We start from the raw sequence: 22,424 nt of genomic DNA on the forward strand, positions 1-22,424 counted from the left end.
TGTATAAATAAAGGTTAAAATATTACCTGTGCTTCATATTACCACCACACACACACACTAGAGGTTGTGAACCCTCTAGAGATTGTGCTCCCCTACTACAGATATCCATCATACAGGCCTGCCAACAATGACAGGCACATTGGTTTTGTACAAGTAGTTTGCTATTTGGGGAAATAAATAAGAAAAATTTATGTTCAACATTAGTCACTTGGAACAACCAGCTACAGGTCTGGGAGCATCCTCGATAGGACAACTGTTGTCCATCAGCACACTTAAGTTAGATACATTGTATAACCAATGGGTTTGTATAATGATATAGTATATGACGAATATTTTCGATGAAATGGCCAGCCAATAGTGGAAACTGTTGCACCTGTAGTGAGCATGAATGTAATCAGGTACCAATTATGTAACCATGTTACCTAACTTTTAAGAGTTATATCAAAATATGCAAAGAATAGTCATATGTACAGTGCTGGGGTGGTGTCTGTAAATACATAACACTGTAAGGGATGTAAGTGGAATGGATGCCATGGGATGAGCCCAAACACTATGGGGAGGAGGGCTGCGGGAGAGAGGGAAGCTTTAATGGATCGAGTATGTTACTTGGTGACCCCATGCATTTTACAGATTTTTCTTTTTCGTTCGTTCGTTCTTTTTTTCTTGTGGAGTTTGATGGGAACAGGATGTTGTCAACAGAATGTGAGATTTCAAAGGTAAGAAAGGAAATGCAAAAAGTTTCAAAATTCAGTAAACATGAATTATTTAAAAGACCAGTAAAATTAAAATTTAAAAAAGGACTGACTGTACATGTACGTATGTAGTAATCTTTATTTAGTTTTAAACAGTATTAAAACTGTAATAAAAATAAAAACAAAGACAACCTCAAACAACAAAATTTTAAGTATATACTAGTATACTTGTTCAAATAAACAATATTCAAACACAACTACATTTTACCAAACATAACAATTCATAAAAATGCCAAATTTGGCAAAATATTTCAAAATAAAAAGCTAATATTGCACCACAGTAAATATTTTAACATGTAAAACAACAAACATATAATAGAATAAAAAATATGGCAAGCATTAGGTCTTAATACGACCAGATATAGTTGCAGTGATGTATATAAATCCTATATTCAGTTACATATTTGTGTATTTAATATAGGTTTATATCCAATTTAAATAGTAATGTTTGATGTTATTGGTTTAACATGATAAAGGGTTCATTACCAGCCTCATATTTAGGGGGTTTGAGGGGTTGTCTGAACAAAATATATTTATTTACCATATTTATTTATTGTTTTAAATTCTGGCACAAAGACTTAATCTTCAATTGTAATTATTGCAACTCTCTTTCATAAAACAACATCTATTTTAATTTTCAACATGGTGGGGGCAATAGTATAAATTAAAGATGATAATAAAATAATAATAAGAAAAAACCCTTAATAACAAAAATACAACCTTGAAAATATTCAAAAATCATTGTTTAAAAATATTAAATTTTAAGTTGCAGATGCCAGCAAATAGAATTTTAGGGGAAGCATGTCTCCAGACCCCCCACACACACACCTTTATCTAACTCTGGTCCCTCAGACAATACACGTCATATCCCGAAGGTCCCACTAAAAACCTAAATGATTCCCCACTTTCCCACCACCACTCCTCGAAAAGCTGGTTATGGATCCGATTACTTTTACATGCTAAAATTTTAAAATCAAATTGCAAAGTAAGCAACATAATTCCCATAATTCTATACTTGATTGTGGGCCAGTTTGGCCATTTTCACTATATTTTTGTGAGCAAATATACATTATGTATATTAAAAGTTATACAATTTATTATAGCTTTATATTAGTGAAAGGTGTCTTATTCCAAAATTATGATATAGCACTTTTTAAAGCTATTATAATGAATATGATTTCTAAATACAGGGAACACTTTGTTTTCAAAATCGTGATTAGCTATATTTCTAGTCAGTTGAAAATAGATTAGCAACTACTGTTTAATGCTTTAAAATTGTGTGACGATCTCTTAAACTTGTGTTGTGAATTGTGACGAGATACTGAATACAATGTTCCCTGAAATACAATATCAATATACTGGTAACACATTTATTTACCAGCATTTGACCATCATAATTCTCTTTAGGTTAATTTTATGGCCCTAAAATAAACATCTGTCCACATAGAACTGACCATGTATACCCAACAAAATTAAGGGCCAGTAGATATTTTCAGCTTTTTTAAAAACAAAATGCAGCTTCTTCTGTTGTAACATGTCAACATTGTGGCATGTTCTTAAAGTTAATAAGTCAAAGAACAATTTAGAGGGAACAAAATGGCAAGTATTATTACAAACCAACTTATAACAATCCTAGCCAAATTTTCATTTCGGTATTTTTATAAAAATAAATTTTAATTTTTTTTTTTTTAAATCTAAGATTTTTGCATGTATATCAGATCCAATTTTACTGAAATAAGTCATCTATGATCAAAACTTGCTAAAATAATATTAAAATAACAATTATCAAAAGGTTTACTGGTTCTTAACTAATGTTCAGCATATTAACAATAAAATATTTCTAATACATTAAAAGACCTCATATTAAATGTGAATCTGTGGGCTGGTTCTCAGTTTTGAACGTTAAAGTAACTAGTCTACTACAGATATGCTAGTGTTTAAATCACAATAAACACATGTACATATAAATGTATAACAAGCATAACACACAACATACCTTAACATTCAGGAACAAATTTACAAAGCCCATTTGTCTTAAACACAGGCTATTAAGCATTGTAAATGTATACTGATGGAAAAGAAACATGAGAACATGGTATTGTAGACCAAATTTAATTCACTACTAGCATAGTAGTGTCTATAAAAACACAAATATGTCATATGGGACGGACTGTCTGTAATGTGAACTGAATGTAAGGAACACAGTTATCTTCCTCATACTATGGGTGAGGGTTCTGGTTGCTGTCATTGTTTGCTGGTTTTGTTTAGGTGTTCCCTTATTTCTTTCCATCAGTATATGTAGTTACACGTGTGCAAGACATATATAGGCTTTGTAACTTCAGCCGTCAGTGTTTTTAGGACAACAACAGACACAAAATAACTACAAACCTGAGAATTGAGTATTTGCGATTGTGTAATATAATTATTTAACACAAAGCTGACAAAGCACATGTGTCAGTAGAAATGTTTCTAATCACAAGGATTAGCTTATGCGATGGCAGTGTCTTTGTAAAAGAAGTCATTGTTATAATTACTGTATGCCGAGGACAATACTTCGGAATCTTAAGTAATCAGAAGTCAGTTCACAACTTCACACGAGTCTTTCCCATCCTCCATTAGCATTGTTTTTCAACAAGATCGGAACATTGCTTTTTGTAAATAATTTCAGTTTGGAAATAACACAAAAAATTACACTATTTTTGTATGCAATTAAAAAAAGAAAAAAAGGCTCATGAATAAATATAAGAGTCAAAAAACAACATTCCCTGATGGGAATGACTATAGGTATCCAATGGTTTGATTACATGAATTATATTTGTGTAACCTAACCATGTATAAGTATATGATTTTTCAGCTTTTTATCTGATTTCAGCTTCTTCTTTTTTAGCACAATATAACTTTCACAAAATAGATGTAAAGTGGAATTGATTTAAAATGCTCAAAAATTAATTTTATTTAAGTATTGTATAGCGAGTTCAGCTTTTGTAAAGGCTAATATAAACTGGATGTTGTGTGTGTGTGCACGGGGCAAAACAAATTGAAATACATTAGTTTCAATGAGAGTGTTTAGACTGGATGTGTCCAATGTGTGTGTCTGCAAAACACATGTGACCAGCCACAATAAAAATATTGTATATGTTGTTTATACCTAAAACACAAGCCGCAGATGTATCAGATGCATCAGTCGGATTGCACACATGTGCCACATTCAATCTGTAGGAACCTTTAGATCATTTCAGCTTCTGTTTTTAAAAAGAGCTATCACATTTCAGCAAGCACCTCAACCTTGCAGTTTACATTTTAAGGACAGTAATTTGTGGTTATTAACATAACATACATGATAAAGTGATATTCAGAATGTGTAATGGTTCACTAAATAACTGTCTGTCAGTCAACATGACAGTTACATAACTGACAGTTGAACTGAACAATGCTGCATATGGTCAACACCTAACAATGTTTGTTTTGTTTAATGACACCACTAGAGCACCTTGATTTATTAATCATCGGCTATTGGATGTCAAACATTTGGTAATTTTTGACATATAGTCTTAGTGAGGAAACCCACTACTTTTGTCTATTGGTAGCAAAGGGTCTTTTATATGCACCATCCCACAGACAGGATAACACATACCATGGCCTTTAAGAAATAGCCCAATGGACCCACTGATGGGGATCGATCCTAGACCGACAGCGCATCAGGCAAGAACACCTAACAACAACTGCTGATAAAACAATATGCTGAGGTAATATTCAACATTCCAGTAGAAAATTAAAACATACCAACACGTTGACAGTAATAAAAGAAATGGTGGTCAGGGTGGTGGATGTTGAGATGGTCATGGCTGTAATATCAACAACATGGTTGTCTGCGAAGTGTCTGCACAATAAAGAAACATGGCAATTGTCAGTGCTGTGTAGTTTTTAATTATCCACAGTACTTTTTCTGCTGTGGACTATATTCAATTTGATTTTCCACGGTATGTTGGGTTTTTTTTTGCAGTGGTGGCATGTTATTTTCACCAATTTTTTGCAGGGGTGGCATGTTATTTTCACCAATCATAAATTTCTAGGCAGAACCCATTAATGAAAGAAAATACAATGAAAATACACATACATCAACAGAAACTGTAATGATATGACGATAAAGTATCACAATATATGGGATACATACATATTTTAATAAGTTTGTGTAAAAAGATGACAGTTGCAAATATCTTGAGGAATGAAATCATAGTTCCCATGACAATGATCATTTCTGGGAATATTATTCGCAAGCATTTAAGATATCTGTATCTATAAACTGCCCTTGGTGTTGCTATGCCACCTTGTACAAAAGTGTTCATTTATAAAATGAACTGAAATTGTAAATATGTGTTCTTTCATTATTCAACCAAACATATTCTATATGAAAAGTTAAGGATATCAAATCACGACACACACACCAAGATACATATCATATTGCACAACACCCAAATCATTACACTTCTAATGTCCACCGAATGTACAGACTGTACTCACTAATGTCAAAAGCATTTGTAATACAGCCTTCACCAGGAAAGGAGAGTAATCATTCACACTGCCTTCCACATTCTCCTGGGAAGTTTAGGAGAGCTGCAAACTGATCGCCTTGCATTAAAATATTTAATGAATTTCATTTGAAATTTCTTGCGATTGCTCGGCTGGCAAAATTTAAGGGGAGTGATCTTCAGCTCACCTTGAGTTTGTTCATGGCGAAGACCTTAAAAAAACCCTCACTTTAGTCATATCAGAAGCTACATGTAGCTTTATCATTTGTAATAATGATAAAATCAGGTCAGGTCAAAGGGTTTACGAGCACATTCAGAACAAGCTGTTGTAGCACACGCCATGATAAAATGCCACAGCTGGGTTTAAGATGTCTAGAATATGGAAGGGTGGAATAACTGTCACAAGTTTATAATACTCTATCATGATTCATTGTCTTTTGCTGCCATGGAAACACCATACAGACAGCAAATACATAAGACTATTAAAACGTAAATGGAGTTTGTGAGCCAGAATGCCAAGTAGAAGACGGCTGGAGAGCAGTAGTTGACAGATGTTGGGTCTGTACTGAATCGAGTGTGAGTCTTGTAGATCCAAACATTCCCTGCAAGTACAGAAAAAGAAAAGCTACTTGGTAATAGACTATTTTCTATTATTTTTATTTACATAAACATTATTGCAAGTCATCTTGCAGTTGCCAACATAAAAGAGTGTCACTTATGTTGATGTTTAAGTAAACCGTAAAAGCTATCAACTCAGCTGTTCATTGAATAATAAAACAATTCCCCAAAAAATTTCTCACTTTTTCAGAGGCTGCATAGCAATCTGGAAAAAGAGGATTTGGGGGGATCCAAGAACATTTTATTTTTTTAATAAAAACTTCGCTCACCAGTCTAGATTACACCCACCCACTCCCGACACAATTTCCTGCATGTGCACCTGTTGCAGCAGTTGGCAATGTCAGGAAACATTTTCCTAGTAAAATACTCTGAGATGCTTTTTAATGATGGAACAAACGGCTTAAATGTTCACTTTATATTTAATTTCACAACTATGCAGTGTTATATACAATGTATGCAGTGCTTTAAAAAGACATTTTCACCAACTATATTAGGGCTTCTGTTCCAATTTTGTTGGAATTTTGAGAACAGTTCTCTCACTGAATTTCAACTGCCCAATTGGTCACTTCACAATATAAAATTAAAATGTATTTCAAACTCCTTGGTTTATTATGTATACATACCAGAAAACTCAATCTGCCAGTGTTCCAAATGCAACCATAAAATGCACACTCTAAAGGGCAATAGCTAAACCACTATACATGTATATCAATGAACCTGGATAATTCTTTAACTTGCCTCCTTCTTGTTCCTGTACTCTTACCTGTAATAAACCAGCCAAGCATGAACATTATGAGGAACACTTCAAAAGGATGCCGTTTTGGTGGGTCTTGTTTAACAAAGGAACACTCGTTGCGCCAGTCAAATTTGTAACTCTGGAGCAGTTCCATCACAATCTTCACAGTGACACAGGTTCCCATGACAACCAGATAGATAGGGATGTAACGTTCAGCTGGGCAGTCGTAAATGTGAAGTGAACCTGAAAAATAAATAAATCTAATCTCACTCACTGAAGGGGCGGGATGTACCTCTTATCGGTAGAGCATTCACCGGAGGTTCTTTAAGCAGTAAGATTGACCCTCCTCTGTGGACCCATCCTTTGATTGGGTTTTTTCTGGCCCAACTAGAGCCCCATGACTCACTTGTCATAGGCTGTCCAGTCTACGGGAAAGTGCAAATAAAAGATCCCTTGCTGGTTTTCTCTGAAGACTATCAAGTCAAAATTACCAAATATTTGACATCTGATGATTTATAAATCAGTGTGCTCTAGTGGTGCCATTAAACTAAATAAAACTCACTCATTGATATACAAGTACAAAACTAGTCTTATTTCAAAGAAACAATAAATTCTTATGTCAAAGTAACAACAAACTACTAAACTCACCTTAATCAGAAATGATTCGTATACATGTATAGTCTCACCGTACTCATATTGTGCAAGTTTTGTGCAGTGAACATTATACAGTTCTGTTCATGAACTGACTTTTTAAAATTTACTTAAGTTTTATACAAGTAAAATTAAAACCAGTCTATATGTTGATGAGACTAGTAAGTAAGGGATTATACTTTAAAATGTTTAAGATGGACAAAAAAGCACTGTTTGAGAAATAACAAATGTTATTTGACAATGTGTAAACAAATAGAATGTCTTAGTCAACTTATAAGGCTCTTCTAACGAGACTTAAATTAGCTTGTTAGCAAATTGTATGCTGAATATACTAACCAAATTCAACTTCAGTTCATATGCAGTGAATGACAAACAAAACCCTGCTAGTACCATAGGATGTGACCATATTCAGAATAAACCCAATCTGGCCACTAAATATTTCTCAGACAACATTAGTGTACTCTAAACGTTTAAACACTTATTGTGTATACAAGGATAATTTACTAAAAAGTGATCTTAGGTGAGTGGACAAGTCAAAGCGAAACAAAACACAATTTAATGTCAACAGTAAAAGGGGAGACAACTCATCAGTTCGGCTTGATGCTGTTGGGATTCTTACACATAAGGATTTTGGATACAGCCACATACATAAAGTAACAGTAAAAAAAAGTTTGTTTTGTTTAATGACACCACTAGAGCACACTGATTTATTAACCATTGGGACTTGGATGTCCAACATTTGGTAATTTTTACATTTAGTCTTAGAGAGAAAATCCCGTCACATTTTCCATTAGTAGCAAGGAATCTTTTACCTACACCATACCACAGACATGACAGTACATACTGCAGTCTTTGATACACCAGCCGTGGTGCACTAACGGGGATCGATCCCAGGATTTATATTGCATCTAATTTAACTGTACTCTAACTTAATACAGGCAACCATAACAGGGAGAATTGAAAATTTACCTAACCCATTAATGGATTATGTAAAAACAAATTCAGCTAACCTATTTCGTTATTGCTTAACACATCATGACAATCCATTTCGTAATTGCTTAACACATCATGACAATCCATTTTGTTATTGCTTAACACGTCATGACAATCCATTTCGTTATTGCTTAACACGTCATGACAATCCATTTCGTTATTGCTTAACACATCATGACCATGAAAATCATATATCTTACATTTAATGTGTGAACGAAACCCGAGTTATAAAAAGTTAAGACTTTATAAAAGATGTGCAAGACAAACAATCATTCTCACAATTTTCAGAGGCCTAGAGCCTAATACACTAAACTCTCGCAACTTCGTGATCTCGCAGTGCAATGCTAAAAGACTTGCCAAGAGGATGCTTTGTTGTCTAGCAGAGCCTAAGAGACCTTTGTGAATTAGGCCCCTGTACCACTCTACAGCATTTACTATGTAGCTATGTTTAAATTTTCCATGTACAATGTTTTACAGCAGACTTACTGCTGTTATAAATATAACGTTGCAAAAGGATAGTGAATTACAATGGATGTAAATTGATGGACGTAATATTATTAGGACTGTAGCACAAGTCAGAAAGAGGTTAAAGTAATGATAAATATCATACCTACTACTATCATAGCCACTGGTATGGCTAAGAGAACACCAAGGAAAAGGGTACATCCAACTGAAATAAATAATTGAATAATCATCATAATTTTTCATTAAAACTTTCATTTCCCATTAAGTTTATACATGTATATCTAACTGGAATACACATGATTTTGTCAAGTTTATTTATGGGGATCTTACTTACAAATAATAAGGAAGGAATGTTTTATTTAATGACACACTCTAACACATTTTATGTACGGTTATATGGTGTCAGACATATGGTTAAGGACCACACAAGATACTGAGAGAGGGAACCCACTGTCGCCACTTCATGGGCTACTCTTTTTCGATTAGCAGCAAGGGTTCTTTTATATGCACCATCCCACAGACACAGTAGTACATACCACGGCCTTTGTTATACCAGTTGTGATGCACTGGCTGGAACGAGAAATAGCCAATGTGTCCACCGACTGGGATCGATCCCAGACCGACTGTGCATCAAGCGAGCACTTTACCACTGGGCTACGTCTCACCCCCTACTAGTAATAATACCCAATATTGTATGTTTATTTTATTTGTATTCCTTTTCTACAAAATAAAACTAATTAGAGGTTCTTGTAGTTTTCTATGTTTTGGGTTGTTTTTTTCACTGATCCCCTATGAGTTGTTTGTAAATACAAATTACAATTCTTTAATGAAATACATTTGCTTAATAGAGAATAATACAAGTGGCCGTTAGATACCATTTATCTCACAACAAGTTGTTTTAAAATGTATCTAACAAGCGAAAGCGAGTTTGAGACGTTTTTAAACAACAAGTTGTGAGATAAATGGTATCTACATGTAACAGACACAAATGTATTATTCTATTTGTTAGATATCCTCAAAAACCAGGTTTTAAGCAAACGTTAACATTTTTATTGACTAAAACATATTTACAACTCTTTGCACTTGTAGCTGACTTATGCATCGCACACTCATGATTGCCAGGTTAGCTATATGTCACAGTGTAATCAATTTCCACTGAGCTGTTTTTTTTATTGGACGTATGGCATTGGTGACCTGGTCATCATCTAGGAGCAGCCAATTGTATGTCTTAAAATTGTTAACACATGTACATATAAAAAACTATGTGTTATTAAAAATAATGCATGATGTTCTCACCAACAGGTGTGTAAGAAAATCAAATAATAGTCATTCAGGGAACATTTTGTTCAGCCAAGTTTCAAAGATCGCAACACAATTTTGAAACATTAAACAGTTAAACAGTACATGTAGTTGATAATCAATTTTTGACTGACTAGTAATATTATTAATCAAAATGTTGAAAACAAAATGTTCCGTGTCAAATACAGAGTATTACTGAAACCTATACATGTATATATTTGTTTTCTTACATGTCTCCCTTAGTACGTTGTAGGTCTGTTTAAAAAAATCATGGTGTCCAACACTTTGTTGTCGCATTAGCCTCACTCTGCCAAACACGGTATCATAGGATGGTGGCAAATCTGCAAAAAGACAACCAACATGGTCAATCACTGATCAGCAATACCTGTAGTGTTAATGATCAGATACTTCAATCTTTTGTCAGACTATCCATGTCACAAATAATGTTTTACCATGTCACAAATAATGTTTTAAAATAATTTTACATTTGATAACTTTATTCCGGAAAATGTAATGTACATCTTTTTTTTGTCAGATTTGAAAATAATTTCAACACAAACTTGAAATATGACATTTTTTATGAATCTGATCACAGACCCCAGAACTCAAAGTTAACTTTTAATTTATTATTATATAATGTTTGTTCTAAATATTCAATGTTCACTGTGAAAACAATGTAAGCAATTTAGTTTAGTTACATGTAGGTAGCAATTTTTATAGATCAATCATGTTATGGACAGCAAATAATTAATATTATGTGTTATTTGTTACGTATATTTTGTTATTTTAATGCAGATTTTTAAAGAGTAATCTTAAAGTGACAGACCCTAGTTTCTAAAAAGGCACGTTTATCTAAGACGTAATGGTTAATGAGACAAGCTCTAGTTATTTTAGACGGTATTTCTCACTGTTGTGACCATATCCAGATGTGTGTTGCAGGTTTGTAGATTAACAAAACTTAGTGTCCATTTTTATGGGCTGAAACTAGGGACTGTGTCTTAAATTAATTATATTTATTATAGACCCAGGGCTTCTAGATTATGGTAGTCCCACTCCCATGGCTAGTGATATTCAGTGTTGGGCTAGTAAATAATTACTATAACTAGCCCGACGGCTAGTGAATAAAACCCTTGTCAAATGCTGCATTTACATATTTTATAAATATGAATATCTTGCCCCATCTTTCTACCCCAATCTAAGGATTTTTAAGCTCAATCTCCCTCTTTAGGTGACATATCTGATTATTACTATTAGTAAAATTTTATTTTTTTAAAGTAGGGCTAGTGAATTTTTAATCATGGCTAGTACATTTTTAAAATCACTGATCCCATGGCTAGTGGATTTTTATAAAATTCTAGAAGCCTTGACATACTTGTGAGAGATATCAAGAGTTTAATAACAAAATCGTACGTCACATTGTGATATACTGTTTTCCTCAACAAAGCTGGGATATAAACTCTAACATGATTGGCCACAGCCATTAAGGGAGATGGGGGTCACACAGCACATTAAGGGTGAATGGGGTCAACACTTTGTGAATATAAGGTCATGTGACGTACGATGTTGTACATTTTTTATTGAAAGGCCTGGCTACATTCAGCCAGACCGAGCAGAAAACCATCCACCAGAATCCAGTCAAAATAGTTCGCAAACTGTAACAAAAAACAATTGGCTGAACTGAGGGATGATTTTACAAGTAGTTTTAAAAGTGCCTCCCTATATCCGGTAAACTAAACTATTTGTGAAATCCAAATCTGGGAATTATTAACCTCGCTTGAGGTAGGGGGGGGGGGGGGGGGGGGGTCGACGGGGTGTGGGACTGCAGTGGTGCCAGATTCATCGGGCCTCAACTGGGGCGACAGGTGTGGTTCAGTGACGAGTCCCGATTTTCTGCTCCGACGTCATGATGGAAGATGTCGCTTGTATAGGCGTAACGTTATGCGGCAAACCTGCCAGGAAGTGCTCTGAATGTTTGGACTTTGGCATAACTGTTGCTTTTTGATGAATTCTAAGCAATAATTATAGGTAGGTAATAAATAAAATACTACATGACATTCAGTTTAATATCACCATTTTTATGAATGAGTACATTAGAAAATGGTATCTAGCTGGCAGCAGCTTGCTTTGTGTAGTATTCTCTATTTAACATTAACACCCGGTATTACATAAAAAATGCATTTCTAAAATAACAATCCTGCAACATTTTGGTAATTATTTTAAAAAAATATCATTACCCAAGAAGAACTAAATTTTAGTATAAAGTGTACATTATACTACATGTGCCTCACTGAAAATGATTCTGATGAACATTTTTAGTTATAAATGGGTCAGAAAAACTAAATCAAACTATTGAAAGTAATGTGAAATGGAAAAGTGTGAAATATCAGGGCTTTCTAGAATTTGTATAAAACTCCACTAGCTATGGGATCAGTGATTTTAAACATTTACTAACCACAATTGAAAATTAACTAGCCCTACTTTAAGTAAATACAGTTTTACTAACAGTAATAATCAGATATGATATCTAAAGAGGGAGATAGAGCTTAAAAACCCTTGGATTGGGGTGGGTGGTGGTGGACAGGATATTCATAAATTTACAAAATAGACTAAAAATGCAGCATTTAACAAACAAAATTCATTAGTCATCGGGCATGGCGATAGTAGTTATTTACTAGCCCAACATTGAATATCACTAGCCATGGGAATGGGGCTACCATAATCTAGAAGCCCTGGAAATATGTTAAATATTAGTTGAAAATGATATGCGGGGCGGGACGTAGCCCAGTGGTAAAGCGTTCACTTGATGCGTGGTCGGTTTAGGATCGATCCCCGTTGGTGGACCCATTGGGCTATTTCTCGTTCCAGCCAGTGCTCCACAACTGGTGTAACAAAGTCTGTGGTATGTACTATCCTGTCTGTTGGATGGTGCATATAAAAGATCTCTTGCTGCTAATCGAAAAGAGTAGCCCATGAAGTGGCGACAGCGAGTTTCCTTTCTCAATACCTGTGTGATCCTTAACCACATGTCTGATGCCATATAACCGTCAATAAAATGTGTTGAGTGCATCATTAAATAAAGCATTTCCTTCCTTGAAAATGATACCTTGTGCAGCCTGTTCGTACTCTGGTGGAGGTAAGTTACTTTCTGTTGGCACCTGGCTGTCATTGTCAACATATCCCAGTGTGCTCGGAAAGCTTGGTGGCTGTTGCAATTCATTGGAGAATGGTGCAGATGGCCTTGACACAGACAGCTGATTGTTATTTTCTTGTACAGCAAACAATTCACTGTATGACGGAGGTAATGTCTGAAATAATAAAGAAAACAATCATAAATTATTACTCTTTTTTTCTGTAATTTCAGCCAGCAAATTAAAAGATAAATATGAGGTCATTTCCAAAAGACGATACCTGTGCCAATTTCCAAATTGTGGAGTTAGGAGTCAGGTACTCGGTTATATATCAATGTTAGTACAATAGGACAATCAAGTTTCCATCAAAACTATGCCCAATGAACAGGATTTGAAAACTGTACTTCATGCATACTACGTCAAAACTGTGCTTCAGTTACACTACATCATGTTGCAACAAAATCATTTTCTCTCTCAAAATAATGTAAAATTAGATAAAAATATCCAGATACTCTGACTGTAAAAGACGGACATTTGGACATAAATATGCTCTCATTACAGTCAGAGACCAAGCTATGTAATATTTTGGCAATCACCGACCACTTGGATGTCAAATATTTGGTAATTTGATCATAGTGTTAGAGAAGAAACCCGCTACATTTTATCATAAGTAGTAAGTGATATTTTATAGGCCTATGCACCATTCCACAAACAGAACAGCACATACCACAGCCTTTGATGTCAGAGTGGTACACATGCCAAACAGGCATACGACTCGTAGATCAAATACCATATACGCAAAAATGTTCGCAGGCATCGAATTTTAACTTTTTGAGGGCACGGCAAATGTTGCCTTCGTGTCAAGAACAAAAATTGGGGCACCAAGGCAAGTTGGAGGGGCACCAAGGCAAAGTTTTCCTTCATAAAAGAGGCACGAAGGCAACTTATTTTCTATAAAATTATCCCATATTATTACAAACTGTAATGTTACTACTGAAGGCCTAGGACTATTCCATAAGGGAATGGGTGAGTCACTTGATTATTACTCTATGACTGATACATTCATAAGCATATCCGCATACTAACTACTACTTGGATAATAATTCAAATAATTATTGTAAAATAGAAACTTTTAATCTTCTAAATGTAATAGACAGTGGTCCTGTGTTTAAACTTTATTACCAACCTGTATAGCAAACAATAACACACATTTGAAATAATATTGTTAAAAAAATACTATACAACTTGTCAATTCTATCATACCAAATAATTCTCACAAAGAAATGACCTGAGAATGACAGTCTATGCCATTATGATCAAGAACGAGAAAGAAAGATCAATACTATGAAAATGTCACGTTGGATACCTCAATGTACTACTTTTGAAGATAATGAACATTAAATAGCACCAATCACTTCACTGGATAACTGCACATTAACTTCAGTGAATAATCCTCATTTTCCATCTGAATCACACTCCGAAGAGTACCATAGTCATATAATGAATTGTGTATTGTACAAGTAAGTTGCGAATAGACTGATAATGTGGTCACTATCCAATGCTGAACTGAACTTAGTGTACTTTTGCCGTTTTGTCAAGCTGACTAGAAGATAGTTTTCTCTTCATTGACTGAAAATAGGCTATGCATAGATGGTTTGGCTATTCCCCTAGCGAGAGAAACATGTGTTACAAGGTGACTAGACTACATTTATGTATGACAATGAAAATAAGTTCAGTATACGGTACATATTCATGAACCATAAATAAAACAAAAATATCCTAACTCGGATATGTGCAAAGAGTTTCTCACTATGATGTTTGTCTACTCTAGTCTGTGTCAGTATCACTGTCCACTTGCTCATAATCTGTAGGAGTAGCAGCAATGGATTTTGCCTTCTTTCTCGGGCCATAAGGCATGATTTCAGGCCTCCTGGATTTAACACAGGAAGACCTCCATCGATTGACTGCAGGCGCTGGCTGGAAATTTTCAGGCTTCGGGTCCCTCAGAACATATGCGGGGAGTAAATGCTGGATGGTACTCAGGCCCAGGTTGAGACGCCAGTCTCCCAGAATTCTCTTTATGTATGAGAACTGACGCTCGACATGCGCAGGGGCAATAGGGCAGACCAGTAGAATTCGTACAAGGTGGAGTACGTTGCTGTTACCGGTCCTCCTTCTGGGTAAGCATCTTTTGCCATAACGGATAGAATGCCTCCTGTCTGTGATTTCGAGATATATCATATTTCAGCTTGGCCCACTCCCGTTCTATCTCATCTACCTGGCAGCCCTTTTTCAGCACTAGAAGTGCATTGAAATGATCTGTGGGGTTTGTAATTTCCTTTTGTCCATAAACAACCAGCAAGAGCTTGATGATCTGTGGGTAGTTTTGTTGGGTCTAAAATATCAGCTGCTGAAAGCACTGGGTCATCAACAAAAATTTCGGAATCTGCTAGAGATGCAAATGGTGATCCTTTCTATTATCTCTTTCGACTTTCTGTTGAACGTGTCCACTTCAGAAGGAGATGTCACCAACTCGATACCTTTAAATCTTACAACGCCATCATTTTCAGCAGCTGTGGTCTCAAGTAGGACTCTACGTAGAGATTTCTCCCTGGATTATTGACCATTGAAATGAGGTTAGCCTGCGCAAGATCAATGTTTGCTCGTACACCAGAAATTGGAAGATTGTCATCTTGGAGTGAGAGCGACAATTCTGCCAGGTCTTCCACAAGATCCTGGTAGGAAGCTAAGTATAGTACGAAGCGCGGTTGTGAGGTCATGAGTTTGGAATATCCTCTCATTTTTGCACGGTCTCCTGCTGGGATGTCTTTTCGCAATTCGGATCCTTGCTCTTGGAGTTGGGTTACAAGGTGCAGCGGTAATCCGGGATCAGGGACTGTTAATGCCTTTCTGCGATGATCTATCCATCTGGTGCCCTGAGATCGTGATGGTTTCACTACATGTTCACCAAATGTCTCAGCTGTTCTCTGAAGCTCGTGCCATTTCTTGACAGATCGATCGCCGGTACATATAAATATAGATGCATCATCAGATTATCTATCTGAAAAATAGAAGGCAAAAAAACGAAACATAATAAGTATTTCTCAAAAAACAAATGAAACCATTTTTTACAAACAGTAAAATTTTTCAGAAACTAACATGAGATCCTATTTCAGATTATTAGCAATACTCAATAAAATATAATGAAGATGAAAAGAAGATATATACCAAGGAAATTTTTTTATATATTTCAAGTCATCTCATTGACAAAAATAACATTGTGCATAATCCATTTCTTATGTTTGGCCAACTAGCATATGTCAACAATAATTGATTTAGTTAAACCAGGTATATTTAGTACATAATTATGTTTTGGTACACTTGGTATAGTTAAGTTGTAGTTACATCATCCTTTTCCGAGAGATTTCAGTGGCGGATCCAGAAAATCCATTTGGGGGGGGGGGGGGGGGGGGGGGGGGGGGCCAATGATATAAAAAGTAAGTTTGTTTTATTTAACGACGCTACTAGAGCACATTGATTGTTATCTTATCAGCGGCTATTGGACGTCAATTTTGACAAATTTTTAGAGGAAACCCGCTGCTGCCACATAGGTAGGACGTTTAAAAAATATAATATAATTATAACTGTCGCAAAATTTAGGGGGGCCCGGGCCTAACTATGGGATACACCACGGGTAAAATCAATGGGACTGACACCCAAAGCGTGGTACAAATATTATATTCTACCAGAAACCACTCAATGTAAATAGGATGCAGCATTTCAACATGGTGCAGGTGAATTGCGTTTAGCTTTGTATGACAATACGATATTTAGTCAGTTTAATGTACATTTGTAAGCTTGCCTTTAATAGTTATTTGAAACTTACATTAATCTAACCATATTGTTTTGTACAGGTGACGTCTACTAAACAAATGCTTCCCTATTACTTGAAATTACATGTATTGTGTGCATTTTCCAGACACTGACAGCAAATACCATGATCTTAAAAAGTCAAGAATATAATTCACCTCAAGTTCATAAAATGAACCCTTGAATGAATCTTTCAGGGCCAACTCAAGACGATGTGCAATGCAGTGTATAATTATAAGCCATGGCATGTTTTCTTCAGTCGAACCAGTACACCAGATTCTTTCCCAAAATTAACTGAAGCTCCATCAGCTGCTGTTGCAAACACAGCATGTCTTGATGTCAAGCTGCATTTCTCGAGTCTTTGCAGTAATTGCATTGTATATGCCCTCAGCAGTACATTGACCAGGTTCTGTAATTCTAGAAGAATAAAGGAGAACTTTATTTATTAATGGTGCAATTATTTATGTAGCTAGGGTGACTAGTCTAAGCCATATATGTCATAAAAAGTCACGTTATCACAAGAAGTAAACACTTACTTACCCAAGAAGTTTGAACCTAGGCAGTCGTCCTCAAGCAACTTAACACTAATTACTTCTTTTTCCGAGAGGCTCTTGTCAGTGCTGCCATCAAACAGGATTGAACAGTAGAAGGGTTCCGTGGAAAAACAGATGCTTCAAGTCGTCGTCTGCCATCGTTCATCACCAATTTCATCAACAAAGGTTCGGCATGCCTTGTCATTGGCATAAGTGTTACCAAGGTTGACTCCATGTTTTTTTCTACACTAATTAAGACTGGAAAGTTTGTAAAACAAAGTTCTGAGTGTGCGACTGTGTATGCCCAATCAAAAAGGTGACAGGGCACATTCTTGTAAATGTCTCTTTGTCCATTTTTTTTTTTTAAGGTGCCTGTAAATAACAGGCATCTCTTTGGTGGCCTTGGTCGCCTTAATCGCATCTCGATGCAGCTTGCTAGCATTGTGGGTCCGGGGCAGTATCTTTTTTCACATTCGCAGTCCCTTTATATATGCTTCCAATTCGCATAATTGTGACTGTCCTTGGTGTAAACTGCTTTTTCCACCTTCACTATAGTAGGCCTTACAAACTTCGCACCATACCAGTGTAACATACCCGTCTTTTTCCTGGAATCCTATCCAATCCCAGTCCGTTTTCCAGGAAAGTATTGTTGTCACCTTTACACTTGTACTTCGGTGCTTTAGTGATGTTAACTACACTTTTTCGGGATTTCCAGCTTTACTAGTACTTGGACCCTGGTCCCACATTGGAAAGACACAACAGTAGTAGACCTCAGGCAGAGGTTCCAAGGAAGGTACTGAATCAGCATCAGGCTATCATTTCCTGATGACTCGGGCTTGGAGCTGAATAAATTAAAAATTCAATTAAATTAGACAATTATAATATATCCATGTCAGTTGTTACAAGATTCATGCAACTGAAGGAAGAGTAGAATGGCAAATGCATGACAACTGCTTGTTAAGTATTGGATGGTAAACTATAATGAAATCAATCACACCTTCCCATCCAGGAACATATATTTTTTAACAAGCCTGCAAACATTTGACTGCCTGTCAAAAATGCCCTATAATATATTAATCAATGTGTGGCTTTAATAAACTAACAATGTACTCGTGACCAGGAATGGGATGAATAACAAAAACACACTTGTAAGTACGGTATTGCCAAATAAATTAATTTCTTTTTTAATTTGTTAATGTTAAATGAAAAAAAACAGCAGCAAGCTATCTTAATGAAGCAAAAAATTAGATACAAAGTTTGTTGTTTCTTTTTTTCATATCTAAGTGATAAAGTTCTAATATTTAAGATGACGATTGATGTGGGCGTAATATAGTTTGATAGCATGTGAGTAAAGAGTTTAGACAAAGATTTGGGAATTCAAATCAGTGGCGTAAATACGGGGGGCCCTGGGGGGGGGGGGGGGGGGGCGGTGCCCCCCTTCAAAAACATCGCCCCCCCCCCCATTTCACATTTGATTGTACACAATAAATACAACATTGGCCCCCCGGACAAAGGGTCTGCCCCCCCCCCCCCCAAAAATAAAGACTCGGTTACGCTACTGATTCAAATAACATTTAATTATATGGTGAAAAACTACAAAAATTCTATTAATTTAACACTTTAATAATTTTGATTTTCATATTGTTAAATATTTTAATTAATTTATTGTTTTAATTACATATACGTTTACTGCACAAAAATTGTACTAAGGAGCAGCTGTGAAAATAAATAATTGTAGAACATGTTGGCAAACCGTCCAATCTGGCGGTTAGCCAGAACCATTCGGAATAAGTCGGGCGCTTACGGCTTCTCGCTTGTGTCTATTAATAGCAAACGCGATGATGTACCATTTAGCGACGGATGACATTTTGGCTAGCGGTGGCTATAACTGTATCGGTTGTTCTGTGCAGGCATGGTACCGTTTAAAACGCGCATGTCGAATCAATGACTGTTTGAACACTTAAAAAATAGCATTTTTACTACCCAATATCGAACCGCTTCAAAACAAAAACTGCATTTTCGTCAAAACATTGCCGTGTGTCGCACACAAATTACCGTTAATATTAAAACTGTGTGACCTTCAAAGCGCGAGTTCGATTCTATAAATTTATGTTCGGTCATGGCGCTTAGTCAGTTTGGAAATGTCCGACGATTGCGTCAAAGGCTCATTATGGATTGTTAAGTACTTGACTAAAAAATCGCCGAATGGTCGTCAGTATTACATGTAAAATATATAACGTTTCTTAAATCTGACTCTAGACCTTTAGTTTGATCATTTTCGATTTCATTCTGGCAATGGCATTGGAACGGACAAATTGATGATTGGTGTGCAGGTGCTACAAGGAGAAAAATTTCGGGAGTTCACAGTTATCTCTGTTTTCGTCTTGTTAACGGTTGTGTACTGACTGCCTTTAATAATGTCATGATGTGAACACGAAAAATTATCAAACAAATGGTACCTGTGCCGTCAAATTTTAATAAAATGTACATGTATGTATGTATGTTTGTATGTATGTTATCGTTACATATAGATATATAGCAGGCCTACTGACGATCAATTTGTTAGAAATTCTCAGGACAAGAAGACAGTTGAGACAACTGGACTGGTGCCAAGTTATTGATGTTGGAAAAAGAAAACTGCAGTTCAATAGCTAATATAACTAAGTTTAGTAGAAATACTCATACCCGAAGAATTTGGACAGCTTGACGCACTTTGCTGCTGCCGAGCTAAGCTCCTGTTCTTTCCTTTTTTTTTAGTCTTCCTTTCCGTGGCATTTCTGTTAACTAATACTAGGGGAAAATCATGACATGAGCACGTGCGTGCGAGTGTGTCTGTGTGAATCGGTGGTTGTGTGACCTATATTGGGGTATAATTTCATTTTTCATTTTGATATAATACGCTAAATTTTCAAATGGTAATTACACATCCATTTGAGTTAGTTCTTTGGGTAGTATGTCGAACAGTTACCAATCAAATTAATACAAGAAAAAACTATAGTATAAAGGCAGTGCGTAATTAACATAAAGATATACCGACCTTGTCCCACGAAGGTGTTCACGTGATCACAATATAGCTGCGTCCATGATGCAGTCTCTTGCAACGTAGCCTCCTTGATTGTTGATAACGCGAGTTGTAACGTAAATAAATTTTAAAACATAATGAAATACGGGTGTTTTAACACTTTTTATTCGAAATTGTCAGTGAAACAATAAATGATCATATGTAGATCTGGGAAGGGCACGGTTGCAAACCAGGAAGGGCACAAAGGCATTTTCCTTGCCGTCGATAACGTTCGATTTTCGGGGCACAACGGCAAGTAAGGAGGGCAACGAAGGCACTTGCCGTCGTTGCCGTGGTAAAATTCGATGCCTGTGTTCGCAAATAAAATATATCAAAATTACCAAATATATGACATCCAATAGCCGATGATTAATGAATCAATGTGCTCTAGTGGTGTCGTTACACAAAACTAACTTTTTTTGGTGATTGTCGGGCACTTGTCGTATTATTGAATGAGACGGCCCCTGGAAGACGGAATGGCTGAGTGGGCGATCAAATGACGCAACGTCACGATATAGGTCAGTGAACTTAGAATTCTGCTGTCCGGAGTTTGCCGAAGCTTAGCTGAATGTGGGTGCTGTCGGGTTTCTTTCTGTAGTGGGTGTATTAGTGATTAATATCTGAATTTGTTTTTTTAATAAAAGAACTCGAAAATGGTCAATGTAAATGTATTTGACGTCAAAGATAGGATCGTTGTGGTATTATAGCGGAAATCTTTGACTACTTTTTGGTGGTCGGCGATTGCCAAAAAATTACATATTCAACATACAATGATACATAGCTTTGTCTCTGACTCAGTGACTGTAATGAGAGCGTATTTATGTCCAAATGTTCGTCCAGCTCTCTTACAGTCAAGAGTACTCGGGCTAATGTGCGCCCACAGGTATCCCCAAACAGAAACCCGTAATACAAATGCTATAGTTACATATATAACGTTACTATGATATATCTATTATCTGACGTTGTTGTTTTCACAGTTTTGGGATACCTGTGATGTGCGCCATGCATTGAACTACATCGCACCCCTGCTTATTTCGATGCATGGCTGACTAAACAAATCTGCAACTTGTAAATGCATATCTAATCAAATTATCTGAAACCTAGCACTGTGTACGGAAACACAGACTGATTAAACAATTTAATATCACAAACCTGAGGGTAAGAAGACGACAAAGATGCCATCGTCCTCCATAGTTCGTCTTCTGTGGATATTTTCTTCCATTGTTTTCAAGAAGCTTTAGTCCTGAGCCACGGCCTTCAGGGTAGTTATTCGGTTAACCCAGTCCCTTCAACGTTACACTAGCCTACTGTTAGTGTCAGATGTACATTATCATTGTGGCATTTATTTATTTATTTATTTATTTGTTTATTTATTTATTTATTTATTTGCATTTAATAATGAATAAAGAGTGAAATAAAGTTCAATGTTCAGATATACGGTCTGTAACAAAACGTTAAAGTTTGTTTTGTTTAACGACAGTACTAGAGCACATTGATTTATTAATCATCGACTACTGGATGTCAAACATTTGGTAATTATATGACATATAGTCCTAGAGAGGAAACCCGCTACATATTTCCAATAGTAGCAATGAATCTTTTATATGTACCATCCCATAGACCGCTAGACAGCACATATTATTACGGTCTTTTAAACATCAGTCGTGGTGCACTGGCTAAAAGGAGAAATATCCCAATCAACCAATGGGCTCAACAACGGGGATCGATCCCGGAGCGATCGCGCATCATGTGAGTGCTTTACCAATGGACTACGTCCCGCCCAATAACT

General features: G+C 36.0%; 1 protein-coding gene across 1 annotated transcript; it reads right to left on the minus strand.

The window, feature by feature from the left end:
* Positions 1-4,333: 4,333 nt before the first annotated feature.
* Positions 4,334-21,854, minus strand: LOC121375358 (transmembrane protein 272-like). Its single transcript, XM_041502773.1, has 6 exons — positions 21,788-21,854; positions 13,147-13,348; positions 10,274-10,384; positions 8,890-8,949; positions 6,663-6,878; positions 4,334-5,883 (listed from the first exon to the last, which is right to left on the minus strand). Exons 1-6 carry the CDS (start codon positions 21,815-21,817, stop codon positions 5,702-5,704), a joined length of 801 nt encoding a protein of 266 aa, XP_041358707.1. The 5' UTR covers positions 21,818-21,854; the 3' UTR covers positions 4,334-5,701.
* Positions 21,855-22,424: the final 570 nt, after the last annotated feature.

The sequence above is a fragment of the Gigantopelta aegis genome, chromosome 6, assembly GCF_016097555.1.
Source record: "Gigantopelta aegis isolate Gae_Host chromosome 6, Gae_host_genome, whole genome shotgun sequence".
In the NCBI taxonomy this organism is placed as follows: domain Eukaryota; kingdom Metazoa; phylum Mollusca; class Gastropoda; order Neomphalida; family Peltospiridae; genus Gigantopelta; species Gigantopelta aegis.